Source organism: Amblyraja radiata, chromosome 38 (genome assembly GCF_010909765.2).
Source record: "Amblyraja radiata isolate CabotCenter1 chromosome 38, sAmbRad1.1.pri, whole genome shotgun sequence".
Taxonomy (NCBI): Eukaryota; Metazoa; Chordata; class Chondrichthyes; order Rajiformes; family Rajidae; genus Amblyraja; species Amblyraja radiata.
In genome coordinates, this window is record NC_045993.1 from 16,437,591 (window position 1) to 16,456,186 (window position 18,596).

General features: G+C 47.5%; 1 protein-coding gene across 1 annotated transcript in view; it reads left to right on the forward strand.

Annotated features, from left to right (window-relative positions):
• LOC116966823 (glycogen [starch] synthase, muscle-like) overlaps positions 1–18,596 on the forward strand; it is a 185,169-nt gene that overhangs the window by 158,908 nt on the left and 7,665 nt on the right. Inside the window, exons 16-17 of the mRNA XM_033013163.1 lie at positions 1,170–1,265; positions 4,469–4,632. Of these exons, the coding sequence (XP_032869054.1) occupies positions 1,170–1,265; positions 4,469–4,632 (260 nt within the window). The remainder of the gene's footprint in view (positions 1–1,169; positions 1,266–4,468; positions 4,633–18,596) is intronic.

The following is an 18,596-nucleotide window of genomic DNA, read 5'->3' on the forward strand; positions in this document are numbered from 1 at the left end:
ATGTTTCAATTCTTAACCACAAGAGTAAATTTGAGTCGTGGAAAACATTAAACATGTTTTTCAAGAGTTGACAAGTTTCACGGGTAGCTGCCGTTAACGCCACGAGTCTCTAAGTTGCGTCCACGTGTTCCAACGTTACAGCTGCGTTAATCGTGCGTTATTACCACGAGTTTTAACTCGGGGTACCTCTTGTGTTAACTGGCACCGTGAGACAGGGGTTTTAGTGTGCAGGGATCGCTGGTCGACGTGGACTCGGTGGGCCCAAGGCTCTGTTTCCGTGCTGTATCTCGAAACTGAAATAAACTTAGCAGGTGGCCCCCACGATAAATGGGAACCGGTGCTGCAAGTCCATTGTCGCGCCGGTCACTCACGTTGGGATCTGTGCGGGATGGTTGGGTTGGGTTGGATGACCCATGCATTGGCCACAAGCTGTCCATGTGTCACAACCGCTCCGGTCAAGAAGGCTCACCAGTGTCTCTTCTTCCTGAGGAGACTGAAGAAGGTCCATCTGCCTCCTCAGATCCTGGTGAACTTCTACCGCTGCACCATCGAGAGCATCCTTACTAACTGCATCACAGTATGGTATGGCAACTGCTCTGTCTCCGACCAGAAGGCATTGCAGAGGGTGGTGAAAATTGCCCAACGCATCACCGGTTCCTCATTCCCCTCCATTGAGTCTGTCCAAAGCAAGCGTTGTCTGCGGAGGGCGCTCAGCATCGCCAAGGACTGCTCTCACCCCAACCATGGACTGTTTACCCTCCTACCATCCGGGAGGCGCTACAGGTCTCTCCGTTGCCGGACCAGCAGGTCCAGGAACAGCTTCTACTTAACTCTGCACCTTGGTGATTGCCATTCACCCCCCCCCCCCCCCACTCCCCCGGACACTCCTTCCCCCAGGAAAATTGCACTACTATGTACATACGTATATATATTTATTGCTCATATTCTATGTTCGTTCTTCTGGGTGAGATACTAACTGCATTTTGTTGTCTCTGTACTGTTCAATGTACAATGACAATAAAGTTTGAATCTGAATCTGAGTGGTAATGCCGGTCCAGAAGTCAACATTCCAGGGAGCGCGGACTGTGGGTCATTGTGGGAATTGTATGACTTATAGTTCAGCTGCATATCATGTCCAGTCCGTCTCAGAGTCATCTCTTCTCTCCCAGCGGAGTGCACGGTGATGGGTATTCCCAGCGTTTCCACCAATCTCTCCGGTTTCGGATGCTTCATGGAGCAACACATCACGGACCCTTCTGCCTACGGTAAGATGCCATCATCGATACTGGGTTGGGTTACGGTTACGGTCACACTGACAATGCTCCTCAGATCTACTCCTGACTGCCCTAACCTTGTTGGCTATATTTAGTGTTTGTACGGTGCCATGACGCAGCAGGTAGAACTGATGCCGCTCAGCAACACAGACCCGGCTTCGAGGCAAGTCAAGTCAAGTCACATTTATTTATATAGCACATTTAAAAAACAACTCTCGTTGGCCAAAGCGCTTTACATTTGTTATAAGAATAGTCTAAACAAACAAACTACATACATATATACATATAGCCCTCTCTCAGTGAATGTCAGGAAAGGCTTGGGAGTATAGATAAGTTTTTAGTCTTGACTTAAAGGAGTCGATGGAGGGGGGGATGCTGTTCCACAGTCTAGGAGGCAAAGGCGCGGCGATCGCCCCTGAGCTTATGCCTAGACCACGGGATGTTCAGCAACCCCAAGTCGGCCGATCTGAGGGGCCTGGAGGTGGAGTGGTGGGTGAGAAGACTTTTAATGTAGGAGGAGGCAAGCCCATTGAGGGCTTTGTAGACATAGAAGAGGGTCTTGAAATGTATACGGAACCGCACAGGGAGCCAGTGGAGAGAGGCCAGGATGCCCGTCAGGAGTCTCGCTGCCCTGCGGTGTTTTGGACCAGTTACAGGCGGGACAGGGAAGATTGGCTGATGCCAGTGTAAAGAGAGTTGCAATAATCTAGGCGGGAGGAGATAAATGTGTGGATGATCTTTTCGAGGTCATCAAAGTGGAGGAATTGTTTTATTTTAGCTATCGTCCGAAGCTGAAAGAAGCTAGCTTTTGCCACGGCATTGACTTGTTTGTCAAATTGTCAGAGGGGAAACTATTTTACTCAGGGGGTGGTGGATAAATGGAAAGAGCTGCTGGAGGAGGTATTTGTGGCAGGTACAATAGCAGTGTTTAAAAGACATTTGGACTGGTACATTGAGAGGAGGAACTTTTTAGGGATATGGGCCAAATGTGGGCAGGTGGGATCACTTTAGACTAGCACCTTAGTCCAAGTGAGACTGTCATTTAGTCGACATGGACGTGTTGGGCGAGGGACGTTTACCTGATTCTGATCAAAGATAGACACTAAATGTTGGAGGAACTCAGGCAGCATCTCTGGAGAGAAGGAATCAATCACAATCACAATAATATTTTATTAGCCAAGTATGTTTTGCAACATACGAGAAATTTCATTTGCCAAGTCAGTCATTCAAATAAAAAGCAATGGAACACACAAAATACATTTTAACATAAACGTCCACCACAGTGACTCCTCCACATTCTTCACTGCGATGGAAGGCGAAAAAAAGTTCAAATCTCTTCCCTTCTTTGCTCTCCCGCGGTCGAGGGCCTCGAGCCCTCCGTTGACGGGACGATCTTGACTCCCGTAGCCGGTGGCGTTTGGGCCCTCCGCATCGGGGCGATCAGCTCCGGCATCGGGGCGATGTCAGCTCCCACACGCCGGGCGATCGGACCCCGGGTCGGGGCTGGTCGAGCCTCTGCATCATTGGAGTTTCCTGACCCGGTTTCTCCCGAGGCTGTGAGCTCCCAATGTACGGTTGTAGCGATCCCAGGCAAGGAATGAGCTCCGATGTTAAGTCCACGCCACGCGGTGGGGCTCACGACAGTCCGAGGAGGCCTCCAGCTCCATCGATGTTAGGCCGCAGAGCGACCGGAGATGCGACCCGGAAAACAATCGCATCTCCAGCAAGATAAGAAACTGAAAAAACATTTTCCCCAACATAAAACAAACCGGAGAACATTTAACACACTAAAAAAACAACAACAAAAAACAGACAGACAGAAGGGTCGAGACCCTTCTTCAGACTGATGTCAGGGGAGTGGGAAGTAAGGAGGTATAGATAAGGACGTGTAAGGTGTGAAAACAGGAGAAAGGGAATGGAGATCAAGGAACATGTAGATTAGATTATTGTTAGATAGGAGAAGGTAACAACAAAGCAAACAGAGATAAGGTAGTCGGAGACAATAAGACTGGTCAGAGAAATGGGAAGAGGGAGGGGATGGAGAGAGAGGGAAAGCAAAGGTTACTTGAAGTTAGAGAAGTCAATGTTCTTACCGCTGGGATGTAAGCTGCCCAAGTGAAATATCAGGTGATGTTCCTCCAATTTTTGATTCTGCTCAGTTCATGCACCCAAGGTAATCAAACGAGGGAGGGAGGGGGGCAGACAGTGAAATGGTCAGCCTCAGCAGAGCCATTAATGGTCACTGTTAGAAATGTGCAGCAATGGGAGGTGAGAGCATGGCATTTAGTTTATAGTCACGTGTACCGAGGTACAGGGGAAAGCTTTTGTGGCATGCAAACCACTCAGTGGAAAGACAAGGCAGGATTACAATCGAGCTGTCCACAGTGTACAGATACATGATCATTGGAATAATGTGAATAACATCTAATAGTCCACAATATACTTTCCAGTAAAGTCCGATCATCGACGGTCTCCAATGAGGTAGATGGGAGGTCAGGACTGCTCTCTAGTTAGTTATATGGTTCTAAGAATCTGGAGGAGTGCGTTTTCACACTTCTATACCATTTGCTCGAAGGGAGAGGGGAGAAGAGGGAGTGGCCAGGGTGCGACTGGTCCTTGATGATGCTGCTGGCCTTGCCGAGGCAGCATGAGGATGCAAAGGGAGTTGGTTTGTGTGATGGGTCTGGGCTGCGGTGGGTTCTCTGGCATGAAGTTGCTGCCCTTGTCGTGCTTTTAAGACTCAAAGTTTGGATAAGATGACACAGACACGGAGAATTCTTCAAGAAGACGAAAAGCCTTTTTATTTGCAAACAAATTTGGCTTGGAACATTCAGAGGCACCACGGCCTGGTCATTCTCCAAATGTTCTCTGATTCATAAATTCAAAAAGCTTTTTATTACAGTTTCAGTCTTTATCTTTGGCTGTTTGGCATGCATGTTTCACTAACCTTAATCTCTCGCTGTCCTTGCCCTTTACCTCTAATCTCTGAGTCTACTATGGTGTTCTTAGCTAAAGCAAAATAATAAATAAAAAGCAACTTGTTTGTGTGCCTTGAAGTCTTATCACATAAAAATAGTTGGCATTTGCGAGCTTTAATGTTTTAAACATATTGGTAAAATTAAGAAGTAACGTGTTTCTTCTATATACATTCTATATAACTTCTATATAACTTCTATACCCTCTCTGCCCCTCAGGCATCTACATCTTGGACCGGCGCTTCAAGAGCTTGGACGAGTGCTGCAACCAGCTGACCTCGTTCCTCTACAGCTTCTGCCAGCAGTCCCGGCGACAGAGGATCATTCAGAGGAACCGCACCGAGCGTCTCTCCGACCTGCTGGACTGGAACTACCTGGGCCGGGTGAGCTGAGACAGGGTGAGGGAAGGGTTAACCATGTAGCCATATAACAATTACAGCACGGAAACAGGCCATCTCGGCCCTTCTAGTCCGTGCCGGACACTTTTTTTTTTTCCCCCCTAGTCCCATCTACCTGCACTCAGACCATAACCCTCCATTCCTTTCCCGTCCATATACCTATCCAATTTATTTTAAAATGATAAAATCGAACCTGCCTCCACCACCTCCACTGGAAGCTCATTCCACACAGCTACCACTCTCTGAGTAAATAGATACATAGATACACACACAGAACATAGGTGCAGGAGTAGGCCATTCGGCCCTTCGAGCTTGCACTGCCATTCAATATGATCGTGGCTGATCATCCAACTCAGTATCCTGTACCTGCCTTCTCTCCATACCCCCTGATCCCTTTAGCCACAAGGGCCACATCTAACTCCCTCTTAAATATAGCCAATGAACTGGCCTCAACTACCCTCTGAGTAAAGAGGTTCCCCCTCATGTTACCCCTAAACTTCTGTCCCTTAATTCTCAAGTCATGTCCCCTTGTTTGAATCTTCCCTACTCTCAATGGAAAAAGCTTATCCACGTCAACTCTGTCTATCCCTCTCATCATTTTAAAGACCTCTATCAAGTCCCCCCTTAACCTTCTGCGCTCCAAAGAATAAAGACCTAACTTGTTCAACCTTTCTCTGTAACTTAGTTGTTGAAACCCAGGCAACATTCTAGTAAATCTCCTCTGTACTCTCTCTATTTTGTTGACCTCCTTCCTATAAATAGGTGACCAAAATTGTACACCTTTTCCAGAATTGGCCTCACCAATGCCTTGTACAATTGTTAACATGGTTCTGCACCATCCCAGTCACAGAGCCTGGAGCACAATGGAAAGAAGCAACTACATAAGCTGGTTAATACACACAAGGACACAAAGTGCTGGAGTAACATAGAAATGTAGAAAATAGTTTAGTTTAGTTTAGAGATACAGCGCAGAAACAGGCCCTTCAGCCCACCAGGTCTGTGCCGCCCAGCGATCCCCGCACATTAACACTATCCTACACACATTAACACGATCCTACACACATTTAGGGGCGATTTACATGTACAACCTGTATGTCTTTGGAGTGTGGGAGGACACTGAAGATCTAGGAGAAAACCCACGTAGGTCACGGGGAGAACGTACAAACTCCGTACAGACAGCACCCGTATTCAGGATGGAACCCGGGTCTCTGGCACTGTGAGGCAGCAACTCTACCGCTGCACCACTGTGCCTGAGTAGGTGCAGGTACAGTAGAAATAGAAACATACATAGAAACATAAACAATAGGTGCAGGAGTCGGCCATTCGGCACTTCGAGCCTGCACAGCCATTCAATATGATCATGGCTGATCATTAAAAATCAGTACCCTGTTCTGGCTTTCCCCCCATATCCCTTGATTCTGTTAGCCCTAAGAACCAAATCTAACTCTCTCTTGAAAACATCCAGTGCATTGGCCTCCACTGCCTTCTGTGGCAGAGAATTCCTCAGATTTCTATGGGTGAAAAAGTATTTCCTCATCTCAGTCCTAAATGACCCCTTATTCTTAAACTGTTCTGGACTCCCCCAACATCGGGAATTTTTTACCTGCATCTAGCCTGTCCCTTAGGGCAGCAGGCCAGGCAACATCTCTGGAGATGGTTCTTCAAACTGATTATGAGGAAAAAAGGGGAGAGGCGGGCCAGAGTGCGGCAGGTCGACAGAGGCAAGGGAGATTGTTTGATAGGCAGATGGTTGGTACAAAGGCCAGAGATAAGAACAATAGGTATGAGACAGCTTTATAGAGTTGCGGGTAATGAAGCCAGGGGGGGGAGGGAGTAGTGGGGGGAGGGAGGATGTGGGGGTGAAGGGGAGAAATAGGTACAATTCCAGGTGGGACCAAGGAGGGGGGGAGGGGGGCTGTGGGGACAAAAGAATGGATGGAGTGTAGTTAGAGGTTACCTGAAATTGGAGAATTGGTTTGTAATCTACCCAAGCGGAATATGAGGTGCTGTTTTGCCAGTTTGCGCACTCTGCCCAGGACAGAAAGATCAGTGTGGGAATGGGTCGGGGAGTTGAAATGGTTGCTAACCCGGGAGATCCCCTAGATCTTGGGGGACCGAGCATAAGTGTTCAGCAAAACGGTTGCTGAGTCTACGTTTAGTCTCGCTGATGTACAGGAGGCCACATCGGGGAACAACAGTAGTTGAGGTTGGAGGAGGTACAAGTGAACCTCTGTCTCTGCTGGGGTCCCTGGACAGTGTCGAGGGAGGAGGTATAGTGACAGGTGTTGCATCTCCTGCGGTTGCAGGGCAAGGTACCTGGGGAGGGGGTGGTTGGGGTGGGAAGGGATGAGTTGACCAGGGAGTTGCGGAGGGAACGGTTTCTGTGGAAGGCGGAAAGGGGTGGAGATGGGAAAATGTGACTAGTGGGGGGATGGCATTGGAGGTGATGGATATGTCGGAGGATGATGTGTTGGATATGGATACTGGTGGGTGAAAGGTGAGGACCAGAGGAACTCTATCCTTGTTGTGTATGGGGGGAGGGGGGAGAAAGAGCAGAACTACAAGACACAGAAGAGACGAGGGTTCTTGGTTCTTGGTTTCTTGATCCTCCAAAATATTCCAAATGGAATTTAATAATAAATGTGAGGTTATCCACTTTGGTGGCAAAAACAGGAAAGTAGACTATTATCTGAATGGTGGCCGATTAGGAAAGGGGGGGATGCAACGAGACCTGGGTGTCATGGTACACCAGTCATTAAAAGTAGGCATGCAGGTGCAGCAGGCAGTGAAGAAGGCGAATGGTATGTTAGCATTCATTGCAAAAGGATTTGAGTATAGGAGCAGGGAGGTTCTACTGCAGTTGTACAGGGTCTTGGTGAGACCACACCTGGAGTATTGTGTACAGTTTTGGTCTCCTAATCTGAGGAAGGACATTCTTGCCATAGAGGGAGTGCAGAGAAGGTCCACCAGACTGATTCCTGGGATGTCAGGACTTTCATATGAAGAAAGACTGGATAGACTCGGCTTGTACTCGCTAGAATTTAGAAGATTGAGGGGGGATCTTATAGAAACGTACAAAATTCTTAAGGGGTTGGACAGGCTAGATGCAGGAAGATTGTTCCCGATGTTGGGGAAGTCCAGAACAAGGGGTCACAGTTTAAGGATAAGGGGGAAATCTTTTAGGACCGAGATGAGGAAAACATTTTTCACACAGAGTGTGGTGAATCTCTGGAATTCTCTGCCACAGAAGATAGTTGAGGCCAGTTCATTGGCTCTATTTAAGAGGGAGTTAGATGTGGCCCTTGTGGCTAAAGGGATCAGAGAAGGCAGGTACAGGATACTGAGTTGGATGATCAGCAATGATCATATTGAATGGCGGTGCAGGCTCGAAGGGCCGAATGGCCTACTCCTGCACCTATTTTCTATGTTTCTATGTTTAAACTGGAGGTGGTGGAGGATGATGAATCCATCGATGACAGAGGGGTGAAACCATGTTTACTTAAGGATCTCCTCGAACATAGAACAGAAACAGGTCCTTCGGCCCACAATGTCCATGCCGAACATGATTCCAAGTTAAACTACCTGCACGTGATCCATAGCCCTCCATTCCCTGCATATCTATGTGCCTACCTCAAAGCCTCTTAAACACCACTATCTTCTCTGCCTCCACCACCGCCCCTGGCAGCACATTGCAAGCTCCCACCACCCTCTGTGCAAAATACATACCCCGCACATCTCCACAACTCTGCCCCTCTCACCTTCAAGCTGTGCCCTGTAGTCTTTGACATGTCCACACTGTGCACTCCCCCCAGTGACTGGTGGACCCCACCAGATTAGGCCTAGGCATTGGTTGCTGAAGCTGACCCTGATGCCCAGTTGTGGGGCTTGTCAGAGGTCAGAGTTCATGGATGGAGAAGCCCATGATCAGCCCCTTCATAATGGGTATTTGCCAGATATGGGTGCAGTTAGTAGTGTGCTCATCCCCATCATAATAACCCATAGGAAGTGGTTTGTTTAGTTTAGTTTAGTTTAGAGATACAGCTGCTTTCCATTATTTTGTTTCTCAACAAACTTGTTAAAAAAGCCAAGGCAAACAATTGGGCTGCAGACACCGACAACCAAACGTGACAGACGTGAAGCTCACCGTTTGACCTGTTTTTACAAAATGTTAAATGGTCAGCTCGACATAGATTACAAGACCTACACCAAACCCAAACCAATTAGGAGCAGCCGAGGGCATTCGATCCAATTTGTGATCCCAGCTACAAAGACAGATGTGTACAGCAATTCGTTCTTCCCCCGCACAATTAAAGCATGGAATAGTCTCCACCCAACTATAGTTACCCAACCAGATGCAACTAAATTTAAAGTAGCTCTTTCTTCTCAATATCCCTTTCTGGCTTAAGCCCTCCCTTCACCACCTCCAGTTTAAATTCCATTTGGAATATTTCGGAGGACCAAGAAACCAAGAACCAAGAACCAAGAACTTCTCTTGATGACCCACAGATTATAAACCTCCACACATACATACAAAGTGTTCGGCACGGACTTGTCAGGCCGAGATAGCCTGTTTCCGTGCTGTAATATGGTTATAAAGCAACACCAAGGTCCTCTCAGTTACTCACCATCCACCCAGCCAGTCATCACCGCTCCTGGCCTCAGGCACAAGGCATCTTATCAAAAGCAGTCTTTAGTTTAGTTTAGTTTAGTTTAGAGATACAGCATGAAAACAGGCCCACTGAGTCTGCACTGACCAGTGATCTCCGCACACTAACACTTCCCTGCACCTACTAGGGACAATTTACATTTATACAAAGCCAATTAACCTGCACTTTCATCTTTGGCGTGTAGGAGGAAACCAAAGATCTCGGAGAAAACGTACACGGTCATGGGGAGAACGTACAAACTCCGTACAGGCAGCACCCGTAGTCGGGATCAAACCAGGGGCCATGGCGCTGAGGCAGCAGATTGCCGCTGTGCCCAAGTGTTGTGGAGCTTTGGGCGGTAGATTCATTCCTGAGAGTTGTTGGACCTTTTTTCAAGAAAAGTAGGCTGCACGCACATCTGACCCTCACGGGAGAATGTGCACATTTTCTGAAGACCAACTCCAAAGACGTACAGGTTTGTAGGTTAATTGGCTTGGTATGAATGTAAATTGTCCCTAGTGTGTGTAGGATAGTGTTAGTGTACGGGGATCGCTGGTCAGTGCCGACTCGATGGGCCGAAGGGCCTGTTTCTGCGCTGTATCTCTAAACTAAACTAAACTAAATTGATGTCAGCAAGGAAAGCCAAGGACCTCAGAGATGTTAAAGTCTGAAGAAGGGTCTCGACCCGAAAGGTCACCCATTGTTTCTATCCAGAGATGCTGCCTGTCCTGCTGAGTTACTCCAGCATTTTGTGTCTATCTTGCCATGCCGTGAGGAACATACTCCCAGTTCTCATTCACCCTGCACTCTCATGTGTTGTCCCACACGGCTTATCACCAGTCCACCTCATTCTTCCAACCATGCTCGTGATCTAGCCAGCATCTTGGACATCTTCCCCAGCAGCCTGTAGACCTTCAATGTTGTTCAAGAAGAAACTGCAGATGCTGGAAGATCGAAGGTACACAAAAATGCTGGAGAAACTCAGCGGGTGCAGCAGCATCTATGGAGCGAAGGAAATAGGCGACGTTTCGGGCCGAAACCCTTCTTCAGACCTTCAATGATCTTTTGGACTTGTTTACCAGATCCCTTTGTTCCTCTCTACTTCCTGAGAGCGTCCTTTTTAGGTTAGTTTAGAGATACAGTGCGGTAACAAGCCCTTCGCCCCACCGATTCCGCTCCGACCAGCGATCCCCACATCCTACACATTCTAGGGACAATTTACAATTTTACTGAAGGCAATTTGCCTCCAAATCTCTACGTCTTTGGAGTGGGCGATGGAGGCAGGTTCTCTGGATACTTTCAAAAGAGAGCTAGATAGGGCTCTTAAAGATAGCGGAGTCGGGGGATATGGAGAAGGCAGGAACGGGGTACTGATTGGGGATGATCAGCCATGATCACAGTGAATGGCGGTGCAGGCTCAAAGGGCCAAATGGCCTACTCCTGAACCTATTGTCTATTGTCTATTGTCTATTGTGTAAGGAAACCGGAGCTCCCAGGGAAAATGCACCCAGGTCATGGGGAGAACATGCAAACTCCATACAGACAGCAACCGATCGAAGCAGGGTCCCAGGCGCCATGAGGCACCACCCTGCCACCCTGGAACTGTTGACCGAGAATTCTCACTGTTTCTCGTTTAAAAATCTTCCCGAATGTCATTGCTCCCACTTTGCATTGGCTGAATCGTGTCCAATGGTTCTGACCTTGGCCTTCCCCAGTGCAGGTGATTGGTGAGGTCTGGGTGGTGGATGTTGTACAGCATTTGCTAATGTCCGCATGGTAGGCTGATCCAGAAGATTAAGATGCACTGAAATAACAGTGACTTGGTCACCGTATGGAATCAGAACTGGTTTATTGATAGAAGAGAGGGTTGTGGTGGAAGGCTGCATGTTTGCTGCCAGTGTTCAGCAACAGTTCAATGGTGCTTTATTTATCACATATGCCACTGTGCAGTCAGATTCTTTTTGCATTTATTACACATGCAGGCGCCGCCATTTTTGACGCCATTATTCAAAGTCCCGCCTGCCCGCTCGCTCGCTCGATGTACTGGAGCACTTCCCACGAACCGACGTCCCTCTCCCCCATCCACGCCCGGCCATCTTTGTGTCTCTGGGGAGCCTCCTGCAGCCGACCTTGAAGGCGCTGGAGACATTAGCCCGGTTCACCCACCTACGGGCCCACTCCTGGCGCCCGACGTCTCCGGCTCCATTCCCGGTCACAGGTTCCTAGTCACGCCGACCGACAAACCTTTCAGGTGTCCACTGTGTCGGCAGCACCTTGGGAAGGCCTCTGCTACGAGGCACCTCAGGGTAGCTCATATAACCATATAACCATTACAGCACGGAAACAGGCCATCTCGACCCCTCTAGTCCGTGCCGAACACGTATTCTCCCCTAGTCCCATCTACCTGCACTCAGACCATAACCCTCCATTCCTTTCCCGTCCATATAACTATCCAATTTATTTTAAATGATAAAATCGAACCTGCCTCCACCACTTTCACTGGAAGCTCATTCCACACAGCTACCACTCTCTGAGTAAAGAAGTTCCCCCTCATGTTATCCCTAAACTTCTGTCCCTTAATTCTCAAGTCATGTCCCCTTGTTTGAATCTTCCCTACTCTCAGTGGGAAAAGCTTATCCACGTCAACTCTGTCTATCCCTCTCATCATTTTAAAGACCTCTATCAAGTCCCCCCTTAACCTTCTGCGCTCCAAAGAATAAAGACCTAACTTGTTCAACCTTTCTCTGTAACTTAGTTGCTGAAACCCAGGCAACATTCTAGTAAATCTCCTCTGTACTCTCTCTATTTTGTTGACATCCTTCCTATAATTAGGCGACCAAAATTGTACACCATACTCCAGAATTGGCCTCACCAATGCCTTGTACAATGTTAACATTACATCCCAACTTCTATACTCAATGCTCTAATTTATAAAGGCCAGCATACCAAAAGCTTTCTTTACCACCCTATCTACATGAGATTCCACCTTTAGGGAACTGTGCACAGTTATTCCCAGATCCCTCTGTTCACCTGCATTCCTCAATTCCCTACCATTTACCTCGTGGTACCTGTTTGTAATGTATATCAATGACTTGGACATAAACTCTGATGGGTTGGTTAGCATGTTTGCAGATGACACCAATATCACTGGGGTCACGGACTGTGAGGACTGTGAAGGTACACAATGGGATATAGATCAGCTACAGAAATACGCAGAGAAAAGGCAAATGGAGTTTCATCCGAGCAAGTTAGTCTTTGGGAGATCAAATATACATCTTCACCAGCGCTGACATATAGAGCGATCTCGACTTCCAAGTCCATATACCCCTGAAAGTGGCAACACAGGTGGATAGAGCATTAAAGAAGGTATCTGGTATGCTTGCCTTCATTGGTATTCAGTAAAAGAGTCATGGGCCTGTCCCACTTACGCGACTGCCGGCACCTGTCATAGGTTGTTGCAGGTCGCAGAAAATGTTCAACATAGAATAGAATAGAATAGAATACATTTATTGTCATTGCACAATACTGTGCAACAAAATTCCATTGCATCTCCTCCGGTTTAAAAAGAACAAACACAACAGCCATTGACTCACATATACACAAACCAGTAAAAAAATAAATAAATAGGTATTAAAAATATTTTAAAAGAATATTGCGCATTAGATTGTTCAAAATCCAGCGGCGACCAGAACAAGGTACGACTCTTTGGGCGACTACTCACGACCATACAGGCTTCACCCCGTGACATGTCGCCTTTACGGTCGTGAGTCGTCTCCTCAGTCGCCCAAAGAGTCATCGCCTCTTTCTGGTCGCCGCTGGATTTTCAACATGTTGAACATTTTCGGCCATCTGCAATGACCTATGACAGGTGCCGGCAGTCGCTGAAAAAGTTGCGTTGGTGGGACAGGCCCTTTAGGATATCATGATGCAGGTCTATAGGCCACATTTGTCAGCACGGTGGCGCAGCGGTAGAGTTACTGCCTTACAGCACTTGCAGTGCTAGAGACCTGGGTTCAATCCAGACTACAGGTGCTGTCTGTACGGAGTTTGTACGTTCTCCCCGTGACCGTGTGGGTTTTCTCCAACATCTTCGGTTTCCTCCCTCTCCAGACGTGCAGGTTTGTAGGTGAATTGTCTTGGTATATAAATGTAAATTGTGCCCAGTGCGGGGATCACTGGTTGGTGTAGACACAGAGGGCTGAAGGGCCTGTTTCCGCACTGTATCTGTAAACAATTGGAATATTGTGTGCAGTTCTGGTCGCACCATTACAGGGCAGATGTGGAGGCTTTGGAGAGGGTGCAGAGGAGGTTCACCAGAATGATGCCTGCATTAGGGATATTAGCTACAGGGAGAGGTTGGACAGAATGTTTTCTCTGGAATGCTGCAGGTTATGGGGGGAGCTTATAGAAACATATAAAATTATAAAAGGACTGGACAAGCTAGATGCAGGAAACATGTTCCCAGTGTTGGGTGAGTCCAGAACCAGGGGCCACAGTCTTAGAATAAGGGGGAGGTCATTTAAGACTGAGGTGAGAAAAAACTTTTTCACCCAGAGAGTTGTGAATTTGTGGAATTCCCTGCCACAGAGGGCAGTGGAGGCCAAGTCACTGGATGGATTTAAGAGAGAGTTAGATACTCTGGGAGCTAGTGGAGTCGAGGGATATGGGGAGAAGGCAGGCACCGGTTATTGATAGGGGATGATCAGCCATAATCACAATGAATGGCGGTGCTGGCTCAAAGGGCCAAATGGCCTCCTCCTGCACCTATTTTCTATGTTTCTATGTTTCTAATATCATGAGAAGCACTTCACGCTGCCTCGGCAAGACCAGCAGCATAATCAAGGACGAGTCGCACCCTGGCCACTCCCTCTTCTCCCCTCTCCCATCCGGCAAGAGGTACAGATGTGCGAAACTGCACAGCTCCAGATTCAGGGAGTGTTTCTTCCCAGCTGTTATCAGGCAACTAAACCATCCTACCGCAACTAGAGAGCGGTTCTGAGCTACTATCTACCTCATTGGAGACCCTCAGGCTACCTTTAATCCGGCTTTAATGGACTTTATCTTGCACTAAACGTTATTCCCTTTATCCCGCATCTGTCCACTATGGACAACTTGATAATAATCATGTGTGGTCTTCCACTGACTGGATAGCACGCAACAAACAAGCTTTTCACTATACCTTGGTACACGTGACAATAAACTAAACTCAATGAAACTAAATCCACAAGGTTAATCCCCGGGATGGCGGGACTGTCATATGAGGAAATATTGGAAAGACTAGGCTTGTAGTCACTGGAGTTTAGAAGGATGAGGGGCTCTCTTAAAGAAACGTAAAATATGATAAAAGGACTGGTCAAGCTAGATGCAGGAAAAGTGTTCCCAATGTTGGGCGAGTCCAGAACCAGGGGTCACAGTCTTCGAATAAAGGGGAGGTCATTTAAGACTGAGGTGAGAAAAAACGTTTTCACCCAGAGAGTTGTGAATTTATGGAATTCCCTGTCAATCAGGCCAATTCACTGGATGAATTGAAAAGAGAGTTAGTTAGAGCTCTAAGGGCTAGTGGAATCACGGGATATAGGAAGAAGGCAGGCACGGGTTACTGATTAGGGATGATCAGCCATGATCACAATGAATAGATTCATGGCCTCCTCCTGCACCTATCACCTATGATTCTAAACTGGAGATAGGGTAGGCAGTCAGGATGGAATAATCAAGTGCTCGCGGGCATTACTTTAAGGTGAGAGGTGCAAAGTTTAAAGGGCAGGTTTTTTTTGCACAGAATGTGGTGGGTGCCTGGAACATGATGAAGGAGGTGGGGGTATTTGAAGCGGAAAGGACAGTGGCATTAAATAATCTTGTGGACATAGGTATATACAGGGAATGGAGGGATATGGATTATGTTCAGGTAGATAAATAGATGATCTTGGTATCATATTCAGCACCGACAATCTGAAGAAGGGTCTCGACCCAAAACGTCACCCATTCCTTCTCTCCAGAGATGCTGCCTGTCCCGCTGAGTTACTCCAGCATTTTGTGTCTTTCTTCATTTGAGTTCATGTGTAGGAAGGAAAGACAGATAGAATCTGGTTTAACTCGAAGATAGACACAAAATGCTGGAGTAACCCAGGCAGCATCTCTGGAGACGTTCGGGTCGAGACCCTTCTTCAGACTGATGTCAGGGGAGTGGGCGGGAGAGAGATAGAATGTAGTCAGAGACATTAAGACTGGTGGGAGGACTGGGAAGCAAGGGATATTTGAATAGGAATAGGAATACTTTATAGCACATGTGACTAAGCACAGTGAGATTCTTTGCTTGCATACACAATGTATACATTAGAGAAGTCAATGTTCATACCGCTGCCCAAGCCAAATATGAGGTGCTGTTCCTCCAATTTGCGCTGGGCCTCACTCTGACAATGGAGGAGGCCCAGGGCAGAAAGGTCAGTGTGGGAATGGGCGGGGGAGTTACATTTTTGAATCAGCTCTGCTAGGCGAAGGAAAGTGTTAGAAACATAGAAACATAGAAAATAGGTGCAGGAGTAGGCCATTCGGCCCTTCGAGCCTGCACCGCCATTCAATATGATCATGGCTGATCATCCAACTCAGTATCCTGTACCTGCCTTCTCTCCATACCCCCTGATCCCTTTAGCCACAAGGGCCACATCTAACTCCCTCTTAAATATAGCCAATGAACTGGCCTCAACTACCTTCTGTGGCAGAAAGTTCCAGAGATTCACCACTCTTTGTGTGAAAAATGTTTTTCTCATCTCGGTCCTAAAGGATTTCCCCCTTATCCTTAAACTGTGACCCCTTGTCCTGGACTTCCCCAACATTGGGAACAATCTTCCTGCATCTAGCCTGTCCAACCCCTTAAGAATTTTGTAAGTTTCTATAAGATTCCCCCCTCAATCTTCTAAATTCTAGCGAGTACAAGCCGAGTCTATCCAGTCTTTCTTCATATGAAAGTCCTGACATCGCAGGAATCAGTCTGGTGAACCTTCTCTGTACTCCCTCTATGGCAAGAATGTCTTTCCTCAGATTTGGAGACCAAAACTGTACGCAATACTCCAGGTGTGGTCTCACCAAGACCCTGTACAACTGCAGTAGAACCTCCCTGCTCCTATACTCAAATCCTTTTGCTATGAATGCTAACATACCATTGGCTTTCTTCACTGCCTGCTGCACCTGCATGCCTACTTTCAATGACTGGTGTACCATGACACCCAGGTCTCGTTGCCAGGTTAGTAGACGGAAATTGGCTGATTTTGCAGTCGAGGAAGAAACGGAGGGCTTTACTTTTAAATAAGGACCAGTCTGCTCAGTGGTTTTAAATAAGGCATTATTTACTCCAGCATTTAGTGTCTATCTTCATTTCAGTTCAGTTCAGTTCAGTTTAGTTTATTGTCAAATGTATCGAGGTACAGTGAAAAGCTTTTGTTGCTAACCAGTCAGCAGAAAGACAATACATGATTACAATCCAGCCATGTACAGTGTATAGATACATGATAAGGGAATAACGTTTAGTGCAAGGTAAAGCCAGCAAAGTCCGATCAAGGATAGTCCGAGGGTCACCAATGAGGTAGATAGTAGTTCAGGACTGCTCTCTGGTTGTGGTAGGATGGTTCAGTTGCCTGATAACAACTGGGAAGAAACTGTCCGTGAATCTGGAGGTTTGAATTGTGAGATGAAGGCCTGTTCTTGTGCTGCTTTTGTTCTTCTTCCATGTTTTAGATTATTAGTTTAGAGATACAGCGCGGAAACAGGCCCTTTGGCCCACCGAGTCCGTACTGACCAGCGATCCTCACACAGTAACACTATCCCGATGTTGCGATAGTGTCACTATCCCGATGATCCCAAAGTTGGGGGAGTCCAGAACCAGGGGCCACAGTTTTAGAATAAGGGGTAAGGAAACATTTTTTCACCGAGAGAGTGTGAGTGTGGAATTCTCTGCCTCAGAGGGCGGGGGAGTCCAGTACTCTGGATACTTTCAAGAGAGAGCTAGATAGGGCTCTTAAAGATAGCGGAGTCAGGGGATATGGGGAGAAGGCAGGAACGGGGTACTGATTGGGGATTATCAGCCATGATCACATTGAATGGCGGTGCTGGCTCGTAGGGCCGAATGGCCTACTCCTGCACCTATTGTCTATTGTCTATTGCATACACATACTAGGGACAATTTACACACACACCAAGCCAATTAACCTACCTACCTGTATGTCTTTGGCGCGTGGGAGGAAACTGAAGATCCCGGAGAAAACCCACGCAGGTCACGGGGAGAACGTACAAACTCTGTACAGACAGCACCCGTGATCGGGATTGATCCCGGGATTCAGGCGCTACAAGCGCTGTGTGTCAGCAACTCTACCGCTGTGCCACCGTGGCCCGCCCCGCATGTTCTATGTTCTATTCCCAAAGTACTCATCTTCATTTAGCAACCGTTTTTTCCCCATGAATATACTCCCCTCTACTTTGGTGACAAATCAACCTAATTTAATAAAATAGACACAGAGCATAACATCAAATTGAGAATTGAAAATCTATGTTTTAACTATCTAGAGGTTAAATGCCGTGTATACACAAAGAGTCCCTGTGAAACGGGGCAGGTCACAGAGGGAGACTGGTGTGGGTGTGGGAATGTGGGCAGAATGGAGAGAGGGAGGAAAGCGAGGGGGTGCGGGCGAATGGAAGCAGGGGATGGATGGGGTGAAATAAAGTGAATAGTGGGAGGAATGGGAGCGGGCTGTTCCCCTGTGTTTTGGAACACCATCAACCACTAGGTAGGAGGACATCTTGTCTTCATCTCTCTCCTTCCATCCCTCTCCCTCTCTCCCTCTCTCCATCACTCTCCCTCTCTCTCCATCACTCTCCCTAACTCCCCCTCTCCCTCTCTCTCCCTCTCTCTCCATCTCCCTCTCTCCATCACTCTCCCATTCTCCACCTCCTCTCTCTCTCCCCCTCTCCCTCCCTCTCTCTCTTCCCCCTCCCTCCCTCTCCCTCACCATCTCCCTCTCCGCACTTTTCCTCTCTCTCCATCACTCTCCCTCTCTCTCTCTCTCCATCTCCCATTCTGTCTGTTTCCTTCTGTCTTTCTTTCTTTCTATCTCTGTCTCCATCTATCTTTTTCCTTCTCTATTTCACTCTCTCCATAACTCTCCCTCTCTCTTTCTCTACCTATGTCTCTTTCTCAGTCTCTGCCTCTCTCACTCACTCTGCCTCGGTCTCACTCCATTTCTCTCTCCATTTCTCTCGCTCACACTCTCTCTCTCTCTCTCCCTCTCAGGATAATATTGATATGTGTATTTC